The sequence below is a fragment of the Xiphophorus hellerii genome, chromosome 5, assembly GCF_003331165.1.
Source record: "Xiphophorus hellerii strain 12219 chromosome 5, Xiphophorus_hellerii-4.1, whole genome shotgun sequence".
Lineage (NCBI taxonomy): Eukaryota > Metazoa > Chordata > Actinopteri > Cyprinodontiformes > Poeciliidae > Xiphophorus > Xiphophorus hellerii.
Window position 1 is genome coordinate 25,251,555 of NC_045676.1, and position 25,127 is coordinate 25,276,681.

The window sequence follows — 25,127 nt, forward strand, 5'->3', positions numbered from 1 at the left end:
AATATCTCTATTAAATCAGAAAATGTGAAAGCACCATGATGCTGAAATATAAGTTGCTTACCCTAACAGAATCTCAAAGGGGCTGATTTGATGCAATCATAACAAACTCTTGGAACTTTGAGGTTTGTTAGTCGACATATGTCAGACTGATTCTGATCCTCACATCAGGCTCTCACGAAGAAAAACTTGACGACTACTTTTTAGAGGACTGCCAGGAACCAAAGAGAGAAAAGCTTGAGCTTAAAATCTTTAGCCGAGACATTGAAAGAATCGGGGAGCGAAAAAAAGAAAGGTATAGAGAGGCATAATGGAGGTCGAAAGGACAATAGCAAAAGTATCTCAGCACACACAAACTCCCTGAATTGTGTCCACACCGTTCATGACTGTCTCCCCATGGCTAACCTTCCCTCTGTTTTTGCCTTTTTTGTTCTTTTCTTTTCTTGTTGCCACACAGAAAGGTGGGTGGTGGTGAAGCAATCTGAGTGTATTACACAGACCATTAGCCTGGTTGAATGGACACAAGCAGGAATGGGAGCTGACAATGGATGAAATGACTGAGGCTGAAGAGACACTGAAAGAGGTTTATAACCCAAACAAAGAGGCACCAAAAGAAAGAAAACTGTCAACAATACTGTACCAGGTAAGCACAGTGGTTGTATGCAAACATATTCATGGAAACATGCATCTACAGCAGACAAAAAAAGTACATTTCACAAAGGTACAAGCTTGGTAATCAGAATCCTTGGTAAAAAATACCACAATGTTACGTGATCAAAGTATTTACACACAACACAGGAGTGCCCCGGGGTTCTGAAGAGGAGGATCCATTGGATAGAAGAACCTCGGATTCAGGAAAAGTAGTGTGGTCTACGTCCTGGTTGTGAAACACTGGACCCTCAGCAGGGTCCTGGAGGGTGATGGGAGTTCGTCCAACCAGTCTACATGTCTTTTGTGGACTTGTAGAAGGGGTTTGACCGGGGTACCAGGCTCTTTGAGCCGGGCTGTCAGGTCTCTGTACAACTGGTGTCAGAGTCTGGTCAATAAGTCCAACTCGTTTGCGGTGATAGTTGGACTCCGCCAAGGCTGCCTTAAATCATCGATCCTGTGGTGAGGGGATCCATTTGGTGGCCTTAGGATTGCGTCTCTGCTTTTCGCATCACGTTGCAGATCGCAACCTGACGAGAGTATCGGGTCATGATCTACAGCTTCACTGGAGCAGTTCTCAGCCAAGTGTGAAGCGGCCAGGATGTGAATCAGTGCCTCTATATTTGAGACCGTGGTCTTGAGCCTGAAAACCTTCTTCGGGTCAGGAAAGAGGTCCTGTCTCAGGTGGAGGAGTATCCCGGGAAATATGGAGTCAGAGATAAATAGGCAGATTGGTGATGCAGATGCTGTGCTGGTCTGTTGTGGTCAACAGAAAGTTGAGTCAAAAGGCAAAGCTCTTGATTTATTGGTCGATCCACGTTCTTACCCTCATCTATAGTCATGAGCTTTGGGTCGTCACTGAAAAAACGAGATCGCAGATATAAGTAGCCAAAATGAGTTTTCTCCTCAGGGTGTTTGGAGGGACGATGTTCCTCAGCTCGCCTGGGAACGCCTAGGGAATTCCTGGGGAGAGGGAAGTCTAGGCCTCCCTGCTTAGGCTGCTGCCACCTCAATGCAACAATGTGGCCCAGTTGTTAGCACTGTTGTTTTACATTACCAACATAAGAGTAATTAGTTGTTCCTTTAGTTTCTTATGACTCTCCATGTTTGACAAAGCACTGGATAAGTAGGCAACGCACTGCAGAAGCAGGTATTAAGACACTCCTGAATGGATGCCACAAGTAAATCAAGGATTCCTTAAAAAATGAATGAATGGGATTATACTGAAGAACACGTTTCCACCACGTCGTCTCAAGCATTTATTAACTCTTTGACTATAAAATGTTGAAAATATGTAAGGTCCCCAACTTCCTTTGGTTTCTCCTTTAGACTGCACTGCTGAGCTGCTTGAGTTGCGACTTGTACTTAAAATTCAAACTAAATATATTTTGATGCCCGAAGGTCATTTTAACGAAGGACACGAGAACTGTATTGCAGAAGATGTTGTTGGTTTTAAACAGTAATGGTTTAAGACTAAAATATTATTCAAAAGCAATGAAAATAAGACCCAGAAAAATAAGAGTCTGAGACAGAGTTGCATCAGATTGACAGGATCACAAATGCACCCCTATCTGGCAAAGCCACCGCAGGGAGTGTGAAGTATAGGCTAATAACTTTTCTGACATGAATCGCACCTTTAAAAAAAAATAAAAAATCCTCCACATCACTTAGCCATTGGCAGGTATCTGCTAATCTGTTATCGCACCCATAGACACGTACACATAGATGCAGTCTCTTAAGTGGAGCTGAATGATGAAAACAAGACTTAGAAGTAAACAGAAAATCTCTGGAGATTGAAAAAAGTAGTGGCAGCTGTTGAAGTGCACTTTGAGTTCACACTGGTTCATATTTTTGTGACGGCCGTGCATATATCCACTCATATCAGGGGATAAAGCTTGTTATTTCTGTAGTGTGTGCAGTAGGGGCGGTTTGTACTCACAAAATTGTATGTAATTATTCTTCGGCTTGAATTTGAGTGCTTTGTGTAATTTGTATGTTCTGCGTTATTGTGTCTGTGTGCTTATTGGCTCTTATGACAGGGAGTTACGTTCTGCCAACATTTTTGTTTACTCATCATTCTTGCCTTACCCGCAGGTAAAGAAAACAAGCAAGGAGAAAAAAGCCGGTCCCTGTATAGCACCCTGTAACGCCTCGAGGCTATGACATTTTAACGAACCCCAGGACTGTGTAAACAAACAACAAAACTTGAATGTAGCCAAACTTTTGTGAAAACTTCCTGTAATTAATCCGATTTCCGTTCATAGAGGTTGACAGCGAAATGAAGTGGGGAAATACTAATAATTCGTTTGCAATGAATTTGCAACCTTTAATATGTAGTGGCATTCAAACAAATTTAAGGCATTATTCATGAGAGAAATATACTTCAGTTTTACATCATTTGAGAACACCTTAAGCTCAATAAAAGGCAGCTGGATTCTAGAAATATTTGCAAAAAAGAGCTGTTGGCTTTTGAACATGGTGCTATTGCTCATCGCCTTGTGTGACACAGCCTTTGTGGTACCACAAAAGACTTCTGCTAGTCCATCTTCAAAAAACGTATGATCTCAAATACTTCTCTTGTTCCTTAAACACATTACATCTCTCATCCAAATGAGAATGTAAGTGATTTTGAATGTCTATTATTGGCCCTCCCTTTTTTCGGAAAATGGAAGAAAGTCTCGCTTTATTAAAAACAAAGTCATCCAAATGGCATCTTCAGCACTGAACAGATGAGGGAGCATCACAGCCTTCTCTCCTCTACCTCAGCACTTTAACAGCAATTCCCAATTTGGGAACATGTGACCAAAACAACTGCCATGGCATCGCTAGGGAATGCTTGGATCATCAAAGGACAACAACCCAAACGTAAAACTGAACTGTGTCCTCAATGGCCCCATTAGTGACCTTAATAGCCCCATTAGTGACCTTAATAGCCCTATTAGTGACCTTAATGGCCCTATTAGTGTGTGTTTTGATTACATCCTATAAGCCTGTTTCCATCTGTGTTTTATCTGAAGAAGCCTTTGAATGTGAGGTGAAACAACTTCATGAAACAACAGAAGTCCGACTGTATTTTATTTGATTACTTAGGATATTTCTCATTTCTAGTCGATGGTGAGTTGGCGCATATTTTCAAATGATCTCTTCTTTATACAGAAAAACCCTCAAATATTTATTTTAAAAACAAAAAGAGTAAAGGCATGTCACTTTTGCTTCACTGGACATAGACCTTTTATTGTCGAGTCGAAACTGTTAGTAAACAAAAATATACTGCACATGTTTAAACATTGGATTGGAATTTACGTGCAAGAGAGCTCAACAAATATTCAAGATGCAAGATATTTGCTCATTGTCTTTAACGGTTTAGTAGATGGGGATTATGGTCAGGACTTTGATTATTAGTTATTAACAGTTGTTTTAACTCAAAACATTTCTTAGCCCAATTAAATGTATTTTTGTAATATGGAAGCGTTCTAGCTGGAATCTTTCTATTTGCGTGTTTCTGGTACGGCCGTAATTCGGACGCACAAGTGACATCTGCAAACAATAAAGCCGCTTCACTCGGACCGCTGGGCGTTAATTTGTGCTTCAAAAAAACAATCTGATTGGAACGTTAGAAAAGACTATTGTCGTGTGCAAGCTGTGCAAAAAGCAGTTGGCTTTTCACCGGAACCATTAAAGCCCAAAATACCATCTCAATACGAAACATTTGGAGCGCGCCCAGACGTCCCGGACATTTATGTCAGCATCCACAGTCCACATTTTTAAAGTGGTATATTTTCACCAAAGTCAAATGAATGATCAGAGCTCGTAGTGTATTTGCTTTATAATTTAACATTTAAAAGGGGTTTTGAATTGAAAATATTACTTATCTTGTCAATGTATAGTTTGATTAAAATGCAATTAATTGCGATTAATGAATTACAAACCCCGCAATTAAAAATTTTAATTGAGTCCCACCACTAGCAAAAATTAAGCAGCTCATGTCTTTGAACTCTCTGATGCTTGACATTCGCTTGTGACTCTAAAATACTCTTATAATAATGACAATGTAATATAATAATAATGTGTGTGAATTGTTTAATTTTAGAAAATGGTTCCACATTTCAGCTTCAAGAGGGTCTGTTTTCTTTGGACTCGATTTTAAAAATAAATAATGTCTCAGCCTAGCAAACGAGGTCACATAGTATTCAAGATTTATAGATGAACTTGAAACATTTATGATAGTGCATCGAACACAACATAAAACCTCTTAAATGACTCATTGGTGGAAAATTCAAATAAGCATAAATGACATGAATATTGGATACCAAAGCTGGACCCTACTATCATTCCCTCCTTTTCCACTATAATTTCTTTTTAGTGTAATTGTCCATCCAACAAGAAATTAAATCATGATTTACCTTCACTGGGGTGATGCTTTTCTGATTGCTTCGTTGAGTTAGGAGTGCATAAAGAAATCAATCAATGTCAAAATCTTTAATTTATTTTTTTTTAACGAGCTGAAAAACATTCTCGCACACTTCAACTTCATGTGTGTTTCATTAAAAGTTATTGTTCTGGCGTTCACGCCTTTCTCAAGATCAGCGCTCCCGGTTTTGTATCAGTATTTATTTTGTTTTCCTCGCCAAACGTTATTGAAATAGAAAAAAAAAACAACAACTAAGAAACAACTTCGGCTTATGTGACACTTTGTGTTTTTCTACTCAAAACTCCTCCAGGATCTCACTTACTCGCCACTCCTGCCATCTGCAATACATTTAAGGAATGGAAACATCCTCCATGATGCTAAAGTGAGAGCAATTTCTGGGTCATGGAGGAGATGGGAACAAGCCAAAAATTACATGAATGGAGGGCACCCAGAGAGTAGGTGACTGTAGAAAAAAAAATATGATTGGAGACGCAGAGAGAGAGAGAAATGGAGAGAGAGAGAGAATAATGAAAAAAAGAAAGCCTGAGAGGATCTGTCAGCTCTGGTTGGCTTTGATTTTAATGGAAGCCAGCGCTAGCCTACCTCTAACCCATTTGGCCCTAATTCCACTGCTGCTTTCCAAACTTTTTAAACTTTAATGGTCCCTTCTTAAGTGCCAGCTGCTGACAACATTGATTTGGCTTTAAGCTTTGCTGTCCTGCGTGCCTTTATTTTCTCCTGCAAAATCGACAGAAACATCTATTTTCTCCCATCCTTCTCCACCTCCCACTAATCTGATCCTCCTTCTATCCAGCCTTCATCCGCTCTCCTCCGTTTATGTGACGGCGTCAGCGGTCGAGAATGAGAATAGATGAAAAGAATGCTATTTCGATAAGGTGTGTGGCTTTTTTTTTCTTTTTCCTTTTTTAGGGGAGGAAACGGTCTGGGTGTTATTATTGCTTCTTCTTTTAAACAGATGTGGTCTGAACTCAGAAATATAAACCTTTGCAGTCTGTACAAACGTGTTTGTTTATTGCTTTGTGTATGTAGCAATACAGCATCTGGTGCTGCATCCAAATACTATATTGCTCAAAAAGAAATCTGTGGACGTTATTGGTCGTAGCGATACGGACTTAAGGTTTCATCATAATATTTTGTGGTGCTATGATATGATATTACTTCTTTTTTAGGTAACTGTATGACTGTGTCTGCATGGCACAACAATCACATTACTACAAACGCAGAAGTTGGCGATTAAAAAACATACCATTTGTAATATGCTTCTTGAGAACACCAGTAACACAAAGAAGTGTGATTTGTATCACTAGACTTCACAAAGTAACCACATTTCAATATAATTTCAAATTCCAGCAATATGGACAGTTCTGGGAGATTTTAAACATTGATATGAATTTATCTTCAAATTCTTATGAAACAAACAAAAGGCTCACGGTAAATTATAATTGATATGATGAATGCCCAGCCCTTTCTGGTCATTCATCTTTTTACATCTGTCTTTTGCAAGCATGGCAGATTTTATTTTGCTTTTCGTTATGTCAAGAGATTACTTGTGGAAGCATTAGTTTTTTTTCAACAAAATATAAACCCACCCAAACACTCTTCAAAACACTAAAATGTACTTTTTTAAGTTCATTTTAAGAAAGTTGGATGAATAAAAATAAAAAATCTATAAAGATATGACTCGTATTAATGGACATATTAAAACACAACGATTACGTTTCAAATAAATTAATCTGATCAATGAGATTAAGAGAATGTGTTTGGTTGCCAAACATGGTGGTAGCAGAATCATGCTGCGGGGGAGCTTTTCCTCGGCTTGGGCAGGTTATATACTGTATATATATATATATATATATATATATATATATATATACACTCACAAAGACTCCTATGAATTAAAACTTGTGATTGTGAAGTGAAAATATTTGAAAAAGGTTGAAGTGGAAAGAGTATCTAATTTTTTTTTTAATAAACAACCATACTAAGTCTATGCAGAATTCTCAAACATGCTTATAATCAATCCATCCACTTTAGACCATAACGTGGAAGATGTACAGTATGTGTATTTTAAGTCAGTGGAGCATTTATCTTTTTCAATTTCTATTCAGTGATAAACTAAAACCTTGATTTCACTGTCCTAATTTTTTTTTCTATATAAACCTTTAATGAAGACTAACAAAAGAGAACTAGAGTACATGTGCATTTGTGAACATTTTATATTTGATGATGCCAAGCCTTTCATCTAGTCAACCAAAAAAAAGCCTAGTATGAACCTTTTGTCCATTATTTTAAAAAAATGAACAAAAGGGAATGCTTAATATTCTGCATGAGGCGTGAGTTTTATGAGTTGAGGTTTTCCTGTGTTTGATGTTCTCTTATGACTTAATGTTTTTGTTTTGTTGTTTTCGTTTGAACAGATTTTCAAACTTCAAACCAAAGCTAAAAAGAAATGAAAGGCACAACTTGAGAAAAATTTGAATCATGCCAAGTATCACTGTCATGTATTTCATGTGGACTTCAGTCTCACTTTGTTTTTTCTCCTGTTAGTGAGATGTTAGCTGATTAGTCACCTGTTTGCTTCCTGAAAACGTCACTAATTTTCTAGAGGTGGCTTCATGAAAACGACCAAATTTTGCACATTGTATGTGACAAGCTATTTCCTATAATTTATTACAGTAAGCAGTAGAACCCCCAAATTAAACTATGTAGAAATACGTCACAAACCACATTCATGCCCAAAAAAATTATAAAGATTTAAATGCTTCACCTACATAACAGATGGGGGTTTCTAAGCAAAAGATTAACACTTATTTCCTAAATGAGCCATTTTAAACAGGCAACAGTTTAAATGATGATGTCATAAATCTCTAAATTTCAAGTGTAGAGATCTAATTTCTGCCCTTGTATGTAAAGTGGTATACTATTGACCCATCTATATTTCACTATTAGATGGTAGACAGTATTTTTCTGCCTCTACGCCCTGCAATTAAAGTTACTTCTTCTTTTCTTTAATGATTGTTTTTCTCATATTGTTACTTTATTATTGCTTTTCTCAGTGTAATCATCTTTTTAAATGACCACAGTATATTTTCAAACTCAGAGACCAATAACTGATGATGATGATGACCTGCACTAGAATACATACACTGAACAAAAATACAGAATGCAACACTTTTGTTTTTCCTCCCGTTTTGTCATGAGCTGAACTCAAAGATCCAGGACTGTTTCTATAAACACATTTATATATTCTCACATATATATATATATATATATATATATATATATATATATATATATATATAGAGAGAGAGAAATACCAGGGCCTCAGGGAGGAACTGGAGAGGGCCTGGAAGGTGAAGACCACAGTGGTGCCTGTGGTCATCGGGGCCCTCGGGGCAGTCACCCCCAAACTGGACCAATGGCTACAACAGATCCCAGGAACAACATCAGACATCTCAGTCCAGAAATGTGCAGTCCTTGGCACAGCCAAGATACTGCGCAGAACCCTCAAGCTCCCAGGCCTCTGGTAGAGGACCCGAGCTCAGAGGATAAGAACCACCCGCGGTGGGTGAGAAGGGAATTTTTTTTTTTTTTTATATATATATATATAGTATATGTTTTATTGCTATAAATACCTGTCTAAATCTGTCAGTGAGCAGGTGTTGCATATTGAGTACCGTATTTTTCGGACTATAAGGCGCACATAAAATCCCTATATTTGCAAAAAAATCGGCAATGCGCCTTATATTCCGGTGCGCCTTATGTATAAACAATGTACCGTATGTTTTATTACAACTCTGGTAAGCAACGAAGCCACTCCCCTTGATTGTTGCAGCATAACCGCTGCTGGTCAGAAACCTCGTGGAGTCAGCTTTCTATGCTGTCTAGACAGACTTGTTTTGGGGCGAACCACTTTTCCTGATACGTACGGTGCTTCAATCCTCAATGAAGACAATGAGACTGAATCGGATGATGACGAGAGGGATCCGGGCTTGCTTGATGCCGCTATCGCCCAACTGTTAAATTCCGACACCGAAGACAAGGAATTTGATGGATTCGTAGAAAATGAATGATTGAACTTTTTTGTTTACTTTTTTGTGTAATATTGACAGTTATTGTTAATGATTTGAATAAAGTCTGACCTATCTGACTACCGTATTTTGTTTCTCTTCATGCCCCTTATAATCCGGTGCGTCTTATATATGGAAATAGATCCGTTCACTGATACTGCGTCTTAGGTGCACCTTATAGTCCGAAAAATACGGTAGCTGATTAGACAGCATGGTAATTGCACACGTGTGTCTGAGGCCTCCATAACAGAAGGCCAACCAGTCCGTATCTGGGGTGAGCATCATTTGCCTCATGCAGTGCAACACATCTCCTTGGCGCTGGAGGGCCCTGGCCCAGAGCAAAAAGGCCTAATGGGTCTGAGGATCTCATCCAGGTATGTAATGACAGCAGTCAGGCTACCCCTTTCTTTTGCCCAGGGAGGCTTTCTAGCCCTCCCCCCAAAAAATTGCTTCCCCAAACAGTTTCTGACCCACTGCCAAACTGGTCATTCTGTCGGCAGTGTAACAACCTCAATGAGTCTCTAGACCTTGGCACATCTATCAGATCTGCTCAGTATGAGCCTGTTTTTATCTTTAAAGAGCACAAGGTGCCAATGAATCCTGGTGTTCTCTGATCAGCTGAACTCAGGGACAAGGTCAGAGACACACAGAGTCCAGTACCAGACCAAGCATGGCTCCATATCTAATTTTCATAACTTTATACTGAATCGTGTAACTGACTGGTAGAACAAGGCCTGTGGCAGAATTGACCAAATGTTATTGGTATGATTACTGCAGCATTCTGAACTAGGTGAAGATTTGTCTATAGATGCTGTATTAAGATCCATAAACAGAAAATTGCAAAGACTGAAACATTATAAAACAACTTCTAGCCTAGAATGTGATATTAGAGTTATGAGCTTGGGAATATATGTAAGGTGGAAAAAAAAAAAAAAAAAAGTAACAGCAACTTCATGAGCATTTTAAAATGCTCATGAAGTTGCATAGCTTGATCCAAAATGAAAATTAGGCATCTTTGAAGAAAGCTACAAAAAATTCTAAAGATCTTCTTGTTCTGGCAAATGGAAATAATATCCATAATCCTACACTAACTCAGAACAAAAGTTTGGTCTGATTTAGCTTCAAACGGTGAGAAAAAAACAATATGTATCTCTTTTCATGTGGCATATATGACAGTTGTCTAACAGAATATAACTGAATAGGAGAGCTAGCGTTACTAAAATTGTAGCCTGTTTTCTCCGGAGAACGTAAACCTTAACTGTGAAATTTCCAAAAGGTCCATCATCCTAATGTGTTCAAAAAGACAAGCAGATAGTTTAAAAGAATTAAAAAAATCTTATTAAAAAGACTTTTAATTCTGTTATCAATTGAAAGTCTTGTTCTCACCTGCTCCCTCAAAACCTTTCAAATCCTTTACAAATTTTACATCTGTGATTTTTCTGACTCCAGATAAACATGACTGGTACTGAAAATGGCCAATTTTGTGTACCGTATTTTCCGCACTATAAAGCGCACCACATTATAAGGCGCACCGCATTATAAGGCACATAGAATAGACGCTACAGTAGAGGCTGGGGTTACGTTATGCATCCATTAGATGGAGCTGCGCTAAAGGGAATGTCAACAAAATAGTCAGATAGGTCAGTCAAATTTTATTAATAGATTAAAACCAGCGTTCTGAAAACTCCGTTCATTCCCAAAATGAATAAACAGCTGTTGCTTCCTCCACTTCCGCACCATTGATTCGTTCATGTTAAATTCTCTCGCTGCTGCTCTATTCCCGTGTTCTACTGCGTGACTGATCGCCTTGAGCTTAAGCTCTGCGTCATAAGCGTGTCTCTTAATAGGAGCCATTTTGGAGTCTTTACACAAAACCCAGCGTGCACCGCTGGCTGCATCAGCGGCTGCTTTCCCCCGTTTCTTCTTCTACGGGGAAAATGAAGTCGGCGTCTGCTTTTCCCCGTTTCTTCTTCTACAGGGAAAATGAAGTCGGCATCTGCTTACCGTAGTTGCGAGACCTGTTGTGGCTCAATATTGGTCCACATATAAGGCGCACCGGATTATATGGCGCACTGTCGGCTTTTGAGAAAATTGAAGGTTTTTAGGTTCGCCTTATAGTGCGGAAAATACGGTAATTGTCATTCAGCAGCAACATCCGCTCAAATGAGTGTAGTCTACTCCAACCTGATTACGCAATGTTCACTAAAAGGCTAGCTGACCATCGGCGTCTAGCTAACAAGCTAGCCATGGGTAAGGCTGTCCAGTTCTGGGCAACAGGTGATTTCTCTGCACATTTTCAGTACCTGTTTTTTTATTACACAACAGAAGAACAAGATAATGAAATCAAGTGAATGCAAATGGTTTTTCTACCACACTCTAGACTTATTTTTTCTTATAAAAGCACACACAAGCTGCATACCAATGGCCAGGATATTTTCAAATTTTGATCATTTTTTTCTCTCTTTATGTGGGGTAATAGGAGCCTTTTGTGAATACATTTACCCATGCTGATAAGCCTTCCCTGGCATTTATGAAGCTGTGCCGGGGTGATCACAGGCTTCTTTTTGTATGTGTGTCTGGCTGAAGAGCGCTGTAGAAGAGGGAGCAGGGGTTGAGAAGCAGAGCACTATAAATGCTTAATTTTCTCACGCCTTTCATGATCTCAAGCCTCGTCGCAGGCCCACACCGTCGCCCCTTGTTGCGCTGTGCTTGATGCTACTGTTCCTCATCAGTGGGGAGCCAGCGATTTATGCATAAACGACATGGAAAAACATCAAAAATCGAAAGAGACGACGGTCGAACAAATGCCAATGAGACAAAGCAGAAAGAGAATAAAAAATTATATATATAAACCTCCGTTCTTCCTTGTGAAGTGAGAGCTCTAGTGATGTATAACCCTGGCAATGGAAAGTTAATTAGATTACTCTTGGAAAGATGAAGGCCTGAGAGGCTCAGATGGAGTGGATGAGAAAGAGAGGTTGACAAAATCACGCAGAAAGGAATGTTATAGACTCCAAGAAGAGAAGAGAGAGACAAAAATGAGTCGGGTTAGAGAATTTGGAAAGTTGGAGGGGAAAAAAAGGTGCTGGAGATGACAAAAGCAAAGATAATTCAGCAGGGAGAGAAATGTGCAGAGGTAAATAAGTTTTTGAACATGTTTTCTGCTTTAGAACCTGTGCAGTTTTTACGGTACACATTTCAAAATGCTACAAAAGTTAAAAACCCCGGGGACACCATAGCCTATAAAGTAGTCTGAATCCATCTTTACACGGGGTTTCTTTTAATAGCAGGGTTGTAGCAAAACTATAAATGTAGATAAGAATGCTTTAAAACTTTTTCCATCCTGAAATAAATTAGAGAAGACTAAAGAAAACTCACCAGGGCAATTATATACTGTCACATTTTAAGTATTAGTGGTGGGTTTTCTAGCGCAGCAGCAGAAGAAATATGATGCAGAACTAACAGCAGGTGAGGGTGATGGGCAACCTTCCAGATACAAGCAGGTATGGATGATTGGATAGTAATGCACTATATGATTTCTAGTCAGAAGTAACTTTGGACTCAAGTTTACATTTGTCAATCTAAACCTTTTTAAGGTAACACAAAGCAGCTGATGGGGGAGGGGGAAGAACTTGCATTAGATGTAGATGCTTTACACAGTTTGTGGAAATGACACAGGTGAGGTAATAAGAAAAACAACGAAAACACTTTTTTCACATCACACGGGTCATGTCCCCAACAATTGGATGTTACCATTGGGGGAAAAGACGGTAGGAAGGAAGATGATGTTTTTTTTATTTTTATGATTAATCCTGTACAAAATTATGCATGTGTGCTTTTAATTGCTTTTTTTATTTCATTGCAAAATTGTAATATATATATATTTTTTTTTAAAAAGGAAAAATAAAGAGTTGTCACTGCATACCCAACATATTCTCATTCCCGACTCGTCATATATTGACAAGTTGGGACGATTCTGACCATGCGTCGCATATTGACACGAAGGGTACCCCCTTCGTGTCAATCGTGACTTGGGCAGGGTCCTTCAGCGTCACATGTTGATGATTTGGGAAGGTCACGTCTTTTACGTGGATTATTGACGCGAAGGGTTCTCGCAACCGCTGCCGAACCTTCAAGACCCGACGATTTGGTTAGGTTTAGGGCAAAAATTACGGTAAGGCATAGGGTAAAACCCCTCGCGTCACATATTGATGTGAAAGGGGTACCCTGCGCGTCAATATGTGACGAGGACGGACCGTCCGATGCGTCAATATATGACGAGTTGGGAGTGAGAATGGGTTGGCATACCTTGTATGTTGATAGTCTGTACAGAGTATAGACTCTTTATGTGGTCAGACACTCTACAAATGCACAGTATATGAAGGAAACCCTTTGTAAACTCTGCAGTAAAGGCAGGTTTCTTTGACATTTAACATGTGGAAGTCTTGAGTCTACTCATATTATATCTGACGACTGGCTTTGAAAAGCCTCCCGGATGGATGGATGAAGACTTGAGTGTTTTCCGCTACTGCATCAGTGTGTGTATAAGTATTTGCGTGTGTGCTGGCTGTAAAAAAAAAAAAGAAAAGTTTGTGTGTGACTGACAATGACAGTGCGTGCAACTCGAGGGGGGGGTCATTCTTCTGTTAATTACTAAGTTAATGACACACTATGCTCCAGTGGACAAGCAATATGGCAGGCTGACACACACATACACTCACACACTTATGAGCACGCATAGGGATAATGGCAAAGTCTGCTTTGGCGCTCACAAAAAGTGGCAGGCTGCTATGCGACGAGCTTGACAGTGAGATAACAGGCTAACAATGACACACACACAAACACACACGCACAGCAGCAGCAGCAGCAACTGACAGGGAACCTCATCAAACCAACTTTAATGAAGTCACTTCTCCCAAATTGAAGAGAGCAAGAAAGCAGTGATGAGAGGAGGAGGGGAGGAAAGGAGGACAAGGTCACTTGGATTGATAATGCTCATTAGCTTAATAAGGTACTTTAATGAAGCTGGCCCGCTACAATAGAGTGCAACACAGTCTACTGCCCACACACACGGTAGCACAAACATTTTTATATTTTCCTACATTTTCAACTTCCGACACTGTTGTTGTGAGCTGTATAGTTTTATTGCAGAAGACTTCATCCGCCCTGCATACATCCAAAACAAATGTAAACACAAACTGACCTCTCCGTCTGAGGATTGCAAGAGGAGGTCTTTCCTACAGGAAGCCGTGAAGTCGCCCACTCCAGCACTGACCTCTACCCCCCTGGGAGCCTCTAGCGTCAAGGTCCGAGTTGGGGACTCTAGTCTGTAAAAATCAACAAACAGATTTTAGTCACAGCAGAAGCAGAAAGACCCTTCATTGACGCCGCACATAATTGCAGTGACAATGATAGAAAGCTTTCTGTTGGCACTGTAGAATAATTACACAAGTTTGCACAAACACACACTTCTTTTCTCCTTGGAAAGCAAAGATGCTTTAGAACTGGTGATTTATGAACATAGCAGTTCTACACCATGTCTTTTAAAAACATATTTATAGTCACTTTTAACTTTTTTTGTAATTTTCTTACATGACTGCCATAAACACAAACATGTGCTAGACCAACAGAAATTTGTGTTCGAGGGTCAAATTTAAGGAAGATGAATAAATGACAGTTTTCAAAATTGTTTCTTTAGAGAAAGCACTAGATCAGCCAGACTGGGCAAAAAAAAAGAGATGATATTTGAAAAGTCTTGCTACAGATTTTATATTAAATTTAGTTCAGTTTGGACTAACATACCAACACACCAACTATACCGGTGGACCAGTACATCTAAGAAAAGGATGTTGTGTAAAAGTGCAATATTCCCTGCCAGTCATTCCAGAAAGTGAAACGGTCAATTTACAGAAAGTACACAAAGTAAAAAAGTTCAAGCTTTTTACTTTTTGCAACTTAAAAGACTAAGGTAAACCCAAAATTCAGTGTCTCAAAGTTAGAATATCACACTAAATCAACCAAAACAGATGTTGTACGCACAAATATCAGGCGCCTGGAAACTAAATTTCTACACACTCAATATTTGGTTGAACCTCCTTTTGCATCAACTATTGCATCAATGTGGTGAGATCAGCCTGCAAAGCTGTATTGGAAGTCCAGGTTGCTCTGGTAGCCGTCTTCAGGTCATCTGCCTTGTTGGATTTGGAGTCTCTCATCTTCCTCTTGACAACAGCCAATAGATTTTTCTTTGGGGTTCAGGTCAGAGCAGTTTGCTGGCCAATCACGAACAGGAACACTACAGTCATTGAACCAGCTTTCGGTAGCTGTGGTAGTGTGGGCAGATGACAGACGTCCTGCTGGAAAATAAAACTCCCCGTATTACACTTGTAATTTCCACCACCATTGACTTCACATTCTCCTCTTATGATTTTGTTTTCTTACAACAAAAAGCATGTGTGGCTGCACCATTCAGAACAAATAATTGGTCGCTCCCCAAAATGAGTTTGTGATGTGGTGAGGAAAGATCAGGTAAAATGTCCATGTCCTTAACGGGCACATGGATTTACAAACAATTGTCTTACAACATGCAAAACAGAACAGGTACAGTTAATAGTTCACAAAAGATCATTTAGAAAAATGCAAAAAAAAGTTAAATTCTGAAAACAAAATTTTGTTTTTCTTTAAATTTCAATAAGACAAAAACATTGCATCAAATTGTATCTATACCTCACTCAATCAACAGTGTAAAACATTTATTGGCATGACAGCAATGAAATCCTCCTTATAATGACTAAGCAGTTTTTTGCCTGTTTCCAACAGGTTTCTGTTTACAGTTTATCTTTGATGAGCTGCAAGTCTTTGAGGTTGGAACGCCTCCTTGCCATCATCCTGACCTTTAGCTCCAACTAAAGCGAGGGCATCAGACTTAAAAGTGGTGACCAATCCACAACATTAATTTTCCCAACATTTTGATCAAAGCAAAAGATTGCTTTGAACCCAAATCCCTCAAAGGTATTAATCATTTTAGCCTGAAATTTATCTTTTATGTTTAGTACCTGACCAGACTACCATCTGTAAATCAAATTAACCATTGGAGACAACGAAGTCTTGCCTTACCTTTTAATTATTTTTGGATAGATGGACACATCTATTTTTGTCTGGAGTCTTTTTTTTTTTGTTCTCTTTCTAGCAACCACAAATCATTTTTCTCTTGAAAATGTGCATCCATAAATGAAAAGAATTGTTACAATTTACAGCTTTAAAGTGCTTTGGTCACGGCTGATATCATTGCCCTTGAAGCGAAAAGGGTCAGTCGCTCAGTCTGCGACTCAAAGTGGGAAAAACAAAATGAGTTGATTAAACAGCTTGGTGGAGTTAGATAAGCGCTTGTGCTTCACTCAAGGGCATGATAGGAAATGAAATTAAATAAAGAGCCCTTTTAGCAAAGCTGGAAGAATTACGGTTTATGAAGTGGGAGTTATAACAGATTAAACCAAACACTCACAACAATGATCAAATAATACAATGCGTAAGGGCACTTTTCCAGGCACAGCTTGATGAAGGGCACTTTAGCAAGTTGGTTTCTCAGTCCCTATTGAGAAGGGACAAATCATTTAATCCAGTGGATTTATCAGCTGAACTTATGCCATGCATTTGGGATGTTGCCCAAAAAAAAAAAAAGAAAAAAGAAACCTTACATAAACAAACACTGGTAGCTTGAACCAAAGGCAACTTGGCTCAAAATGAGCAGACAACTTCCTCTTCTAATGTCCTTCACTACATGCTCCTAACCGGTGCTTTAAATGTAATTGCTCAACTCAGGATTCCAGCCTGAATAACTGGGGAATTACAAGTAAAAAAAAAAAATAAAAAATACAATTAACATTAATATTATAGCTGTATCTCATAATTGCTCCATCTGTTATCAGACATCACACCGTCATGGTTTTACATTAAAAAAAGACGCCTTATTGGGGGAGGAAATTTATGTTTTTCTTGAAAAGTTTTAGCGCAGACATCTTAGTTAACTTTATTATCTTTAAATGCAACCTCGGCGGACATTAGACATTTCCCTGATTGGATGACAACACACTGAAGTGGAGCAAGTCGCTAACAGTGGCACTTGATTTAGAAAACTGCTCGAAGCAGAGCACTTTCAAGGGAACTAAGCCATTCCATCTCTGCTTTTGCTCGTCTTCCCGAAGAGAAAATAGGATCTTCTTTGGTCCAATCTTTTCAGTTTATTATATTTCTAATACATCTTATTTTGCTAATAAAATACTTATCACTCTTGGCTAAATAATATAATTACGGTAGGTATCACGTGCTATTTTGCTTTAGCTGCATATTTGTTTTTTATTAAAGACTATTTATTTAATAATTCCTAATTTCTCTATGCAACACCAGCATCTTCCACTTATTACGAGTCCATGTTAATGTCAGACTCAGACTGTGGAGTGGAGGAGCAGTGAGGCAGACATAATGTGATGGACGGTTTGCCACTGTGCAGTGCTGAGCATCCAAGTGATATAATAAGTGTTTCGAAGAAGACACTTCACACTGGCTCTGACTTACTGATCTGTAAAAAAAAAACTGGACATGTCAGAGGTTAAGAAATAAAACAAAAAGGAAGGAAAGTAGGAAAACACAACAAAAGGCAGTGCTGGTTTTGAATGAGAGACAAATCACAAGACAGAGGTGGAGGGTGAATTAATGTTGTGGTTACCAGCATTAATTAGAAAAACGTCAGTTTGACAACAGAGAATCACAGAGTGTTCAGAAAACAGTGTATATGCTCGTGAACAACCATACAAACACACTTTAATACTTTATACCCGTCACTCTCTCAGCCACCCTCAAAGCTTTCGCTCACAAACTTCTAACATTTCACCCACAACGTTTCTTAATACCAAGTTAGGAATTAACTTTGATGGCCCCAGCAGAGATGCACACCCAGAAGAACCCAAGATACACAAGAACATATAACCTTTCCTGGATCAAATATGAAGCAGTTCATGCTGGATTGAATTTCATTGTCAAAAAACATCAAAAACATAAAAAAAGATTGGAGACTTATCCGATTGGTGAAATTAGTTTGCTTAATCAGCAACTACCTTGATGTAGATCAAGTGTATTTGCGACAATTAGGTGTTTTTTCTGATTTTGTCATTTAAAATAAAGACTTTTTTTTTTTTACTGTATACACAGTGTGGCTGAGTATTTATTTTGGCCACTTGCTTTCTACTGGAAAAAATGACCAACAGAAGGATACATGGAGCAAAATAAATATTCTGTACATAGAACATTAAAATGACCTCAATTTCAGGACAAAAGAACCCTACATGACTTTCAAGTATTTTGTCTTCACACTGTTAAATATTCCCTTTTGACTTTATGAACAATTTCTTAGTTCAGCTAGCATTAGCTAGACTGTTGGTGCTAGCTAGCATTAGATTGTGCTCTCTGCTTAGTAGAAGCTAAAATGCTAATGTTGCCTCCACAGTGTCCATCCTTTCAGGGTCACGAGATCTCAGCAATATGAACACAATAATTCACACTGACCACTGAAATTAACATTTTAATGTGGCACACCAAAATACTATTTCTATATGGACGAGGTTTAGTGAAGTCTGGCGAGGTTGTGGTGTCGTTCAGTGCTCTTTGAAGAATGATGAGGCTCCACTTAGTCTCATGTCTATGGACATAAATTGGTTGCAGCATATTAAGTTCAGTGGATTTGAGAGTGAAATGCAATTTATTGTCTTAATCTTCATGATACTGATTCAGCTGCATGGCATTGGACACGGAAGTGCAAAAGTTGATGAATGTATTCTGGGATCAAATTTAACAAAGCAACAACTGAATTGATTTTTTTTTTTTTTTTTATGAGTCAGCTGCATACGTGTGGTTGTAGAAGATCCATACATCCATACGTATGCCAAGGTAAACTAGTTTAACCTCAATGTTCAGCAGACTCGCTAAAGCTGAGCATGCAAAGTCATTTAAGTGGATGTACAATAATATTTAGGGGAAATGGTCTGAAATCTGAAAGTGCTTTGGAAACATTTGGATTCTGAATGATATCATGGAAATCTAGTCAGGTAAAATATATAGCCACCTACTGTATATTTGTTGTACTAATTTGGCCTTTTCCATTAACTACTTTGGAAACAGAGTGTCTCACAGATGAAGCTCCAAACTGAACTCTTCAAGTAGCAATGAAGATAAATGAGCAAACTTTTCAAACTGTGTGTAAATTAGCAACTGTACAGTATTAAATTTCAAACTGTTGAAAATCTGCCCACATTTGAATGACGCTACTACGACATGCAGGACTTTGTTCCACAACTGTTCATTTGGAAATCAATCAACCACCAAAATCAACCAACTAAAACATGAAATGTCTAAGAAATTAAAAACTTTGCCAGAATGAACGTAAAATATTTTTGTCACTGCAGCCCAGTCGGTCTTTTCACTGCATAAACTATACTTATCGACATTCAGGTTATACGCATGTTGTACTTTAACAACACAAAACACATATAAAGAGGAAAGAGCTACGGCGCAGAAAGGGTTAATTTAGATCATATAAATATATACGATCACTACATTTCTAAGCGTTCCATCTTCTTTTTCTTTTATTTGAAGTCTAAAGCCCATAGTGAGAGTAAATCACCAACACACACACAGGAACACCCGCCCTCTCTTTTACACACACACACACCCGCATCAAGTTTCTGGTCAGGCCCTCACAAGGTTGTGTTTTTCCTTTCGCAGTACAGATAGCAGGAGTCTGCAGCAAAGCTCTTATCTTTTCAATTCATTATTATAAGAAAAAAAAAGGTCTTACACCTCCCTCCCTCCCCATTCGCATCCCCATCACCACCATGACAATAATCCCCAGTTCTCTCCTCTTGCTCATAGATCCATTTTGACCTTCAGTTGAGACAAGGCCATTTCATGCACCATCCATATTTGTCCACCCTGACAAGATAAGCAGGACAGGAATATATCAACACAAAATGGTTTTTATCTTAATACATTTCTGGTTAGAACAGATAGGAGAGTGAAACAGACAGGAGAGAAGTAGGTTTACACTTTGTGAAAAGGAAAAAAGGAAACATAATCTAAAGAGTGGCATTCGATGTCAATGAATGCCACTGTTCTTGTTTTTAGTATGTTTTTGTCCAATATGCTACTCAAAATCTAAATTTATGTACATTTTTTAAAAGATTATTTAAATTGAGTGTGTTCATGCAAGGCTGTAACAACTGTTATTTAATCTGGGCTGCAAAGACTTATTTAACATAGAGCTTTGAAAAATAGATAAAGTCCTATGTATAAACGAGTATCTTTTAAAAAAAGTTAAAAAAAAGTTGATTCATGTAGTCATCATTTGGGTATTTACAGGGACGGAGAGGCATTGGCCACTTTTCAAAAGTTGAGCTGAAAGTTTGAAGGAAACATTTCGAGTTTCAGGGATTTCAGCATGACTTATTTTCCCCCACATGACTTGGTTGACATTCATCCTGCCCTTTTCTTCTTTAGAACCGTTGAAGGCCAAGCCACCTTATCGCCAACCTGCCATTTCGGATGCGAACCTTTAACCTTTTCACGCTAAATGATCCATCATCTGCTTCAGTGCCCCTGTTGCCGTCCTCCAAGAAAAACTTGAAATAAGTTTTTAAATATTAAAAAGTGCCGCTGACTTATACGCAGAGTGAGGTTTGAAGACAGGAAAAGTGTCATTTTTGACTTTTAGAGGCTTAAATTGAGTCAGATTGCAAAAAAGTGGCATTTCTAAAAAAAAAAAAAAAAAAAACCTTTCCAAGTGAGTGTGATGTTGTGTATTTAAATCGATGCATGAATGCTGAGGTGTGGTACGAAAAGCTTAGAAAAGAAACTTTTCATCTTTTTAAAAGAAGTTATAAAACTTCCTAAGCTATTGAGGTGGGGCAAGAGGAAGTCAATGTACATATTTCTTTGAGAAAAGCAAGTGAAGAAGAAGTGAAGCAAGAAAAAAAAAGTTTGTTTATAAATGTAGATATGGAGTAGATAAAAGATAAACACATTCCACTTTGAATTCTGATGTTTTACATGTGTGAATTTATAGAGGAACAACTGAACTAAAACTCCATACATGGTCTCGAAATCGTGAATACATCATAACGCAAAGTTTCTATTCAAAACAAGAGAAAGAAAATGAGCCAAAGCACAGAATCCGAAGGGCTTGCTTCCAGAACATGGCAGCAAACGTTGGGTTTACAAAGGCACATCTAAACACATCCCCAGGCTTCCAGAGCAATGTCTCTATGGAAATGTTCAGATCTGTGTATGGCACAAACTAAACAAATCATATCAGCACAAACACCTACTAACCTGATGTCGGCTTGGTTAATTTGTGAAGTTAAGTTTGTTGCTAAATACAAGCAAACCAGAGTGTTGCAAGGCGCCAGTCCTCAACTCAATGTTTGTGAAAGACTTTGATCAAAATGGCTCCACTTCAGTTCACTCATTCACCTGCTTGTACTCCATTTCCCACATTTTGATCTTTCCTTTTCTGGTTATCAGCTCTAAACCACCACTGTTGTTTCAGTGTTTTTAACTTTTCCATATCCCTGTACTTCTTGTGGTAGTTCAACATATTTGATAAATAATAGAGATAAATATACAGTTCAATATTTCTTACCAAGCAAAATCCAGTCAAGACTTTGGGGGAGCTTCAAAGGGAGAGGAGCGATCAAGGAGTATTATACACACGAGCTAAAGAGAAAAGAACTGCTGGTCCAAAGTCGTCATGCGAGATGAAAGGATTCTGCGTTTCATTTGGAAATTAAGTTCCCAAAGTCTAGAGGAAGAGTGGAGAGGCAAAGAATCCACGTTGCCTAAAGTCCAACGTGACATTTCCATAGTCAGTGATGATTTGTGGTGCCATGTCAAACCTAGCGGGTCCAGAGTCAATGCTGTCATCTACCAGGAGACTTTAGAGCACTTTTTTGGCACCTGCCCACACTGCCAAGGGCAATAACATCTGGTTCAGTGAGCATGGTGCTGCTGTGCGTGATTGGCCAGCAAACTGGCCCGACAAAAACCCCAAAGAGAATCTATGGAGTATTGTCGAGAGGAAGATGAGAGACACCAGACCCTGCAAGGCGTGTAACAAATTGCTGCTATCAAAGCAATCTGTTACACCTACACAGTGCCACAGGATGACCACCTCTATGCCACAGAGCACTGATGCAGTAACTTATGCGAAATGAGCCCTAACCAAGTATTGGGTGCATAGAAATGAACATGCTTTCCAAGAATCTAACATTTCAAAAATAACTCTTGTGTAAACTCCTGCTAGTGGTATTATTTATCAAAGTTACATAATTCCACTTCTTTGTCATAACATGATGAGGTAAAAACTCATTTTCATGTGAAAAAATAAATAAAGTCGACAAGCAACCTACTAAAGCAGAGCTGGGAAAAATGTATGCATTACTGATTTGAGTAAAACTGTGGGCCAATTTTCTTAAAGGTCAAAAAGATGATGACGACTATGTTTACTTTTAACGATTACAAACTTTAGATCATTGCAAGTGACTTTCATTTCATGAGAATAATATTTAAGATGCTTCTTCTTTGTTTTGGCATTCTGACACTCACTACTCCTGCTTATCATACTGTCTCCCAGTTCTGAACTCTCAGTGTAGCTCTCCATATACTGAGGAAAGCTTTAATGTCTTTATATCTGTGGCCTCTATTCCCTCCCTTGCTCCTCAGGTGGATATCCAGAGCTCCAGGTTTAGCCTGGCTGTCTCCAGTGCCTTAATTATAGCTAGTTTACTGTATTTCTGTGAAGTTCTTCTTCACTGAATCTTGCAGCTGCTCTGATTGAAGGCTAACTGTTGTCAGAATTGCATTAATCTTGCCTTACAATCTTTTTCTTTCAGTGGGAAAACCGCTATGTGGGATTTGTTTCCTTCATCATCTTGTAGCCAAGAGTCTCTGCAGGGACTGCTGTTGAGGATTACATCACTTTAATAACTTTGATAGCGCCCATAGATAAATTTTGAGGGAGTGTTTTCTGGTAGCAGAATTTCAGAGTGTGCACACTGACGCTACGATTTTTGATTAGACATACAGTTGAACATGAATATCTCTATATTCCTGCTGAAAGTTGTTTCAATACAGAGTTCAATACAAACTTCAACTTCTACAACTTTGCAGCAGCACAAGTTAGCACCATGTTGTCTCTTACACCACAAAAAAGAACAAAAAAAAATCAAAAAACACTTCATAATAAATGCATCTTGAGCAGTTGAGGTAGCAGGTCACACCATGAAAAGATGAACAGAAGCAAAGCTGGCTGCTAACTGTAAACAACATGAGCCACTGGTCGGCGATTCACCTGTCAATAACATCTCTGGGTCATGTGGTTAGGCAGAAAACAGACAAAGACTAGTATTCAGGCAGGTCTGTTTCCAGTCAAAACATTAGGAGTCGTCATAGTTGTTCTGCAACATCATTAACTTTATTTTTCATACAGATATGAAGTATTAAAGTAGACAACTGTGCCTTTTTCTCTAGGATTCCTATTTGCCTTATGTTCAGCTTTTCTTCCTGTGCTTCATGATTAACAACACACATCGTACAATAGAAATCATTAAAATATACGACAGATTCAGCCTACATATCAATAAAATTAATTACAATTCATACAAAATGTTGACAAATATATTAATCATTTCAGTTATATGTTGCTCCTACAGAGCTTTTAAGCTTCTTTTTATAAAACTGTCTGATAAAAAAAATTAAAAAAAGTCTGATTCTTTCACACAGAAAATGGCGGCATGATTCAGTGCCCCTCCCCCCCTTGTGTAAAACAGGTGAGGTTTCTAAAACATAAAAAAGCTTAAAAATAAAATCTTACAAAAGTTACATTTTGACACATCTATACTATTCTATATGCAACTACAGCAACTATAAAATGTCAAAATTTTTATTTCTCTACTTTTTACCACCGATTCTCATGTAAAAATAATCATCACAGGTGTAAATATGATGCGTACAGTTTAAAAGTTAAGTGTTTGCCATAACTGCTGAGATGTTTCTGAGATCAGAATTTCTTTAAATACGAAGAACAAAATGTCAGTATGTATTATACCTGAAGAACATTACCTAGACATTATCCGCTATCTGCAGCAGGGAATCCATTTAGTGGTGCATTTTAAACAAGACCTCAGAAATCTTCAACATGTTAGTCAGATGCAAAAAAAATTAAATCTGGGAAAAATATGAAGGGATCCAGCGATCAGACTTTTATTTTTCCCATTGTTGTCCAATTTTTAGCTTTACTGTTATTACCAAACAAATTCTGTAAAAATATATAAAAAAACACCAGATTAACAAAAACTTAAAATATTGACCTCCTAATTGAAAGTGTGTTTCTTGTAAGGCTGTACGTCATGAAGGCATTATGTTCTGATGTGTATATGTAAAAAAATATATATATACAGTACAGACCAAACGTTTGGACACACCTTCCTAATTCAATGGGTTTTCTTTATTTTCATGACTATTTATAAGGTAATAAATCCCACTTATTAACCTGACAGGGCACACCTATGAAGTGAAAACCATTTCAGGTGACTACCTCTTGAAGCTCATCAAGAAAATGCAGAGTGTGTGCAAAGCAGTAATCACAGCAAAAGGTTGCTACTTTGAAGAAACTAGAATATAAGGGGTATTTTCAGTTGTTTTACACTTTTTTGTTTAGTGCATATTTCCACATGTGTTATTCATAGTTTTGATGCCTTCAGTGTGAATCTACAATGTCAATAGTCATGAAAATAAAGGAAACTCATTGAATTAAAAGGTGTGTCCAAACTTTTGGTCTGTACTCAATACAGACCAAAAGTTTGGACACACTTTCTCATTGAATTCAATGAGAAGGTGTGTCCAAACTTTTGGTCTGTACTGTATATATATATAAA

The 25,127-nt window shown here is 38.3% G+C and overlaps 1 protein-coding gene across 1 annotated transcript in view; it reads right to left on the minus strand.

The window, feature by feature from the left end:
* The window catches only part of LOC116719629 (zeta-sarcoglycan), a 350,021-nt gene that overhangs the window by 16,974 nt on the left and 307,920 nt on the right, over positions 1 to 25,127 (minus strand). Inside the window, exon 7 of the mRNA XM_032562196.1 lies at positions 14,351 to 14,474. Coding sequence (XP_032418087.1) covers positions 14,351 to 14,474 — 124 coding nt within the window. The remainder of the gene's footprint in view (positions 1 to 14,350; positions 14,475 to 25,127) is intronic.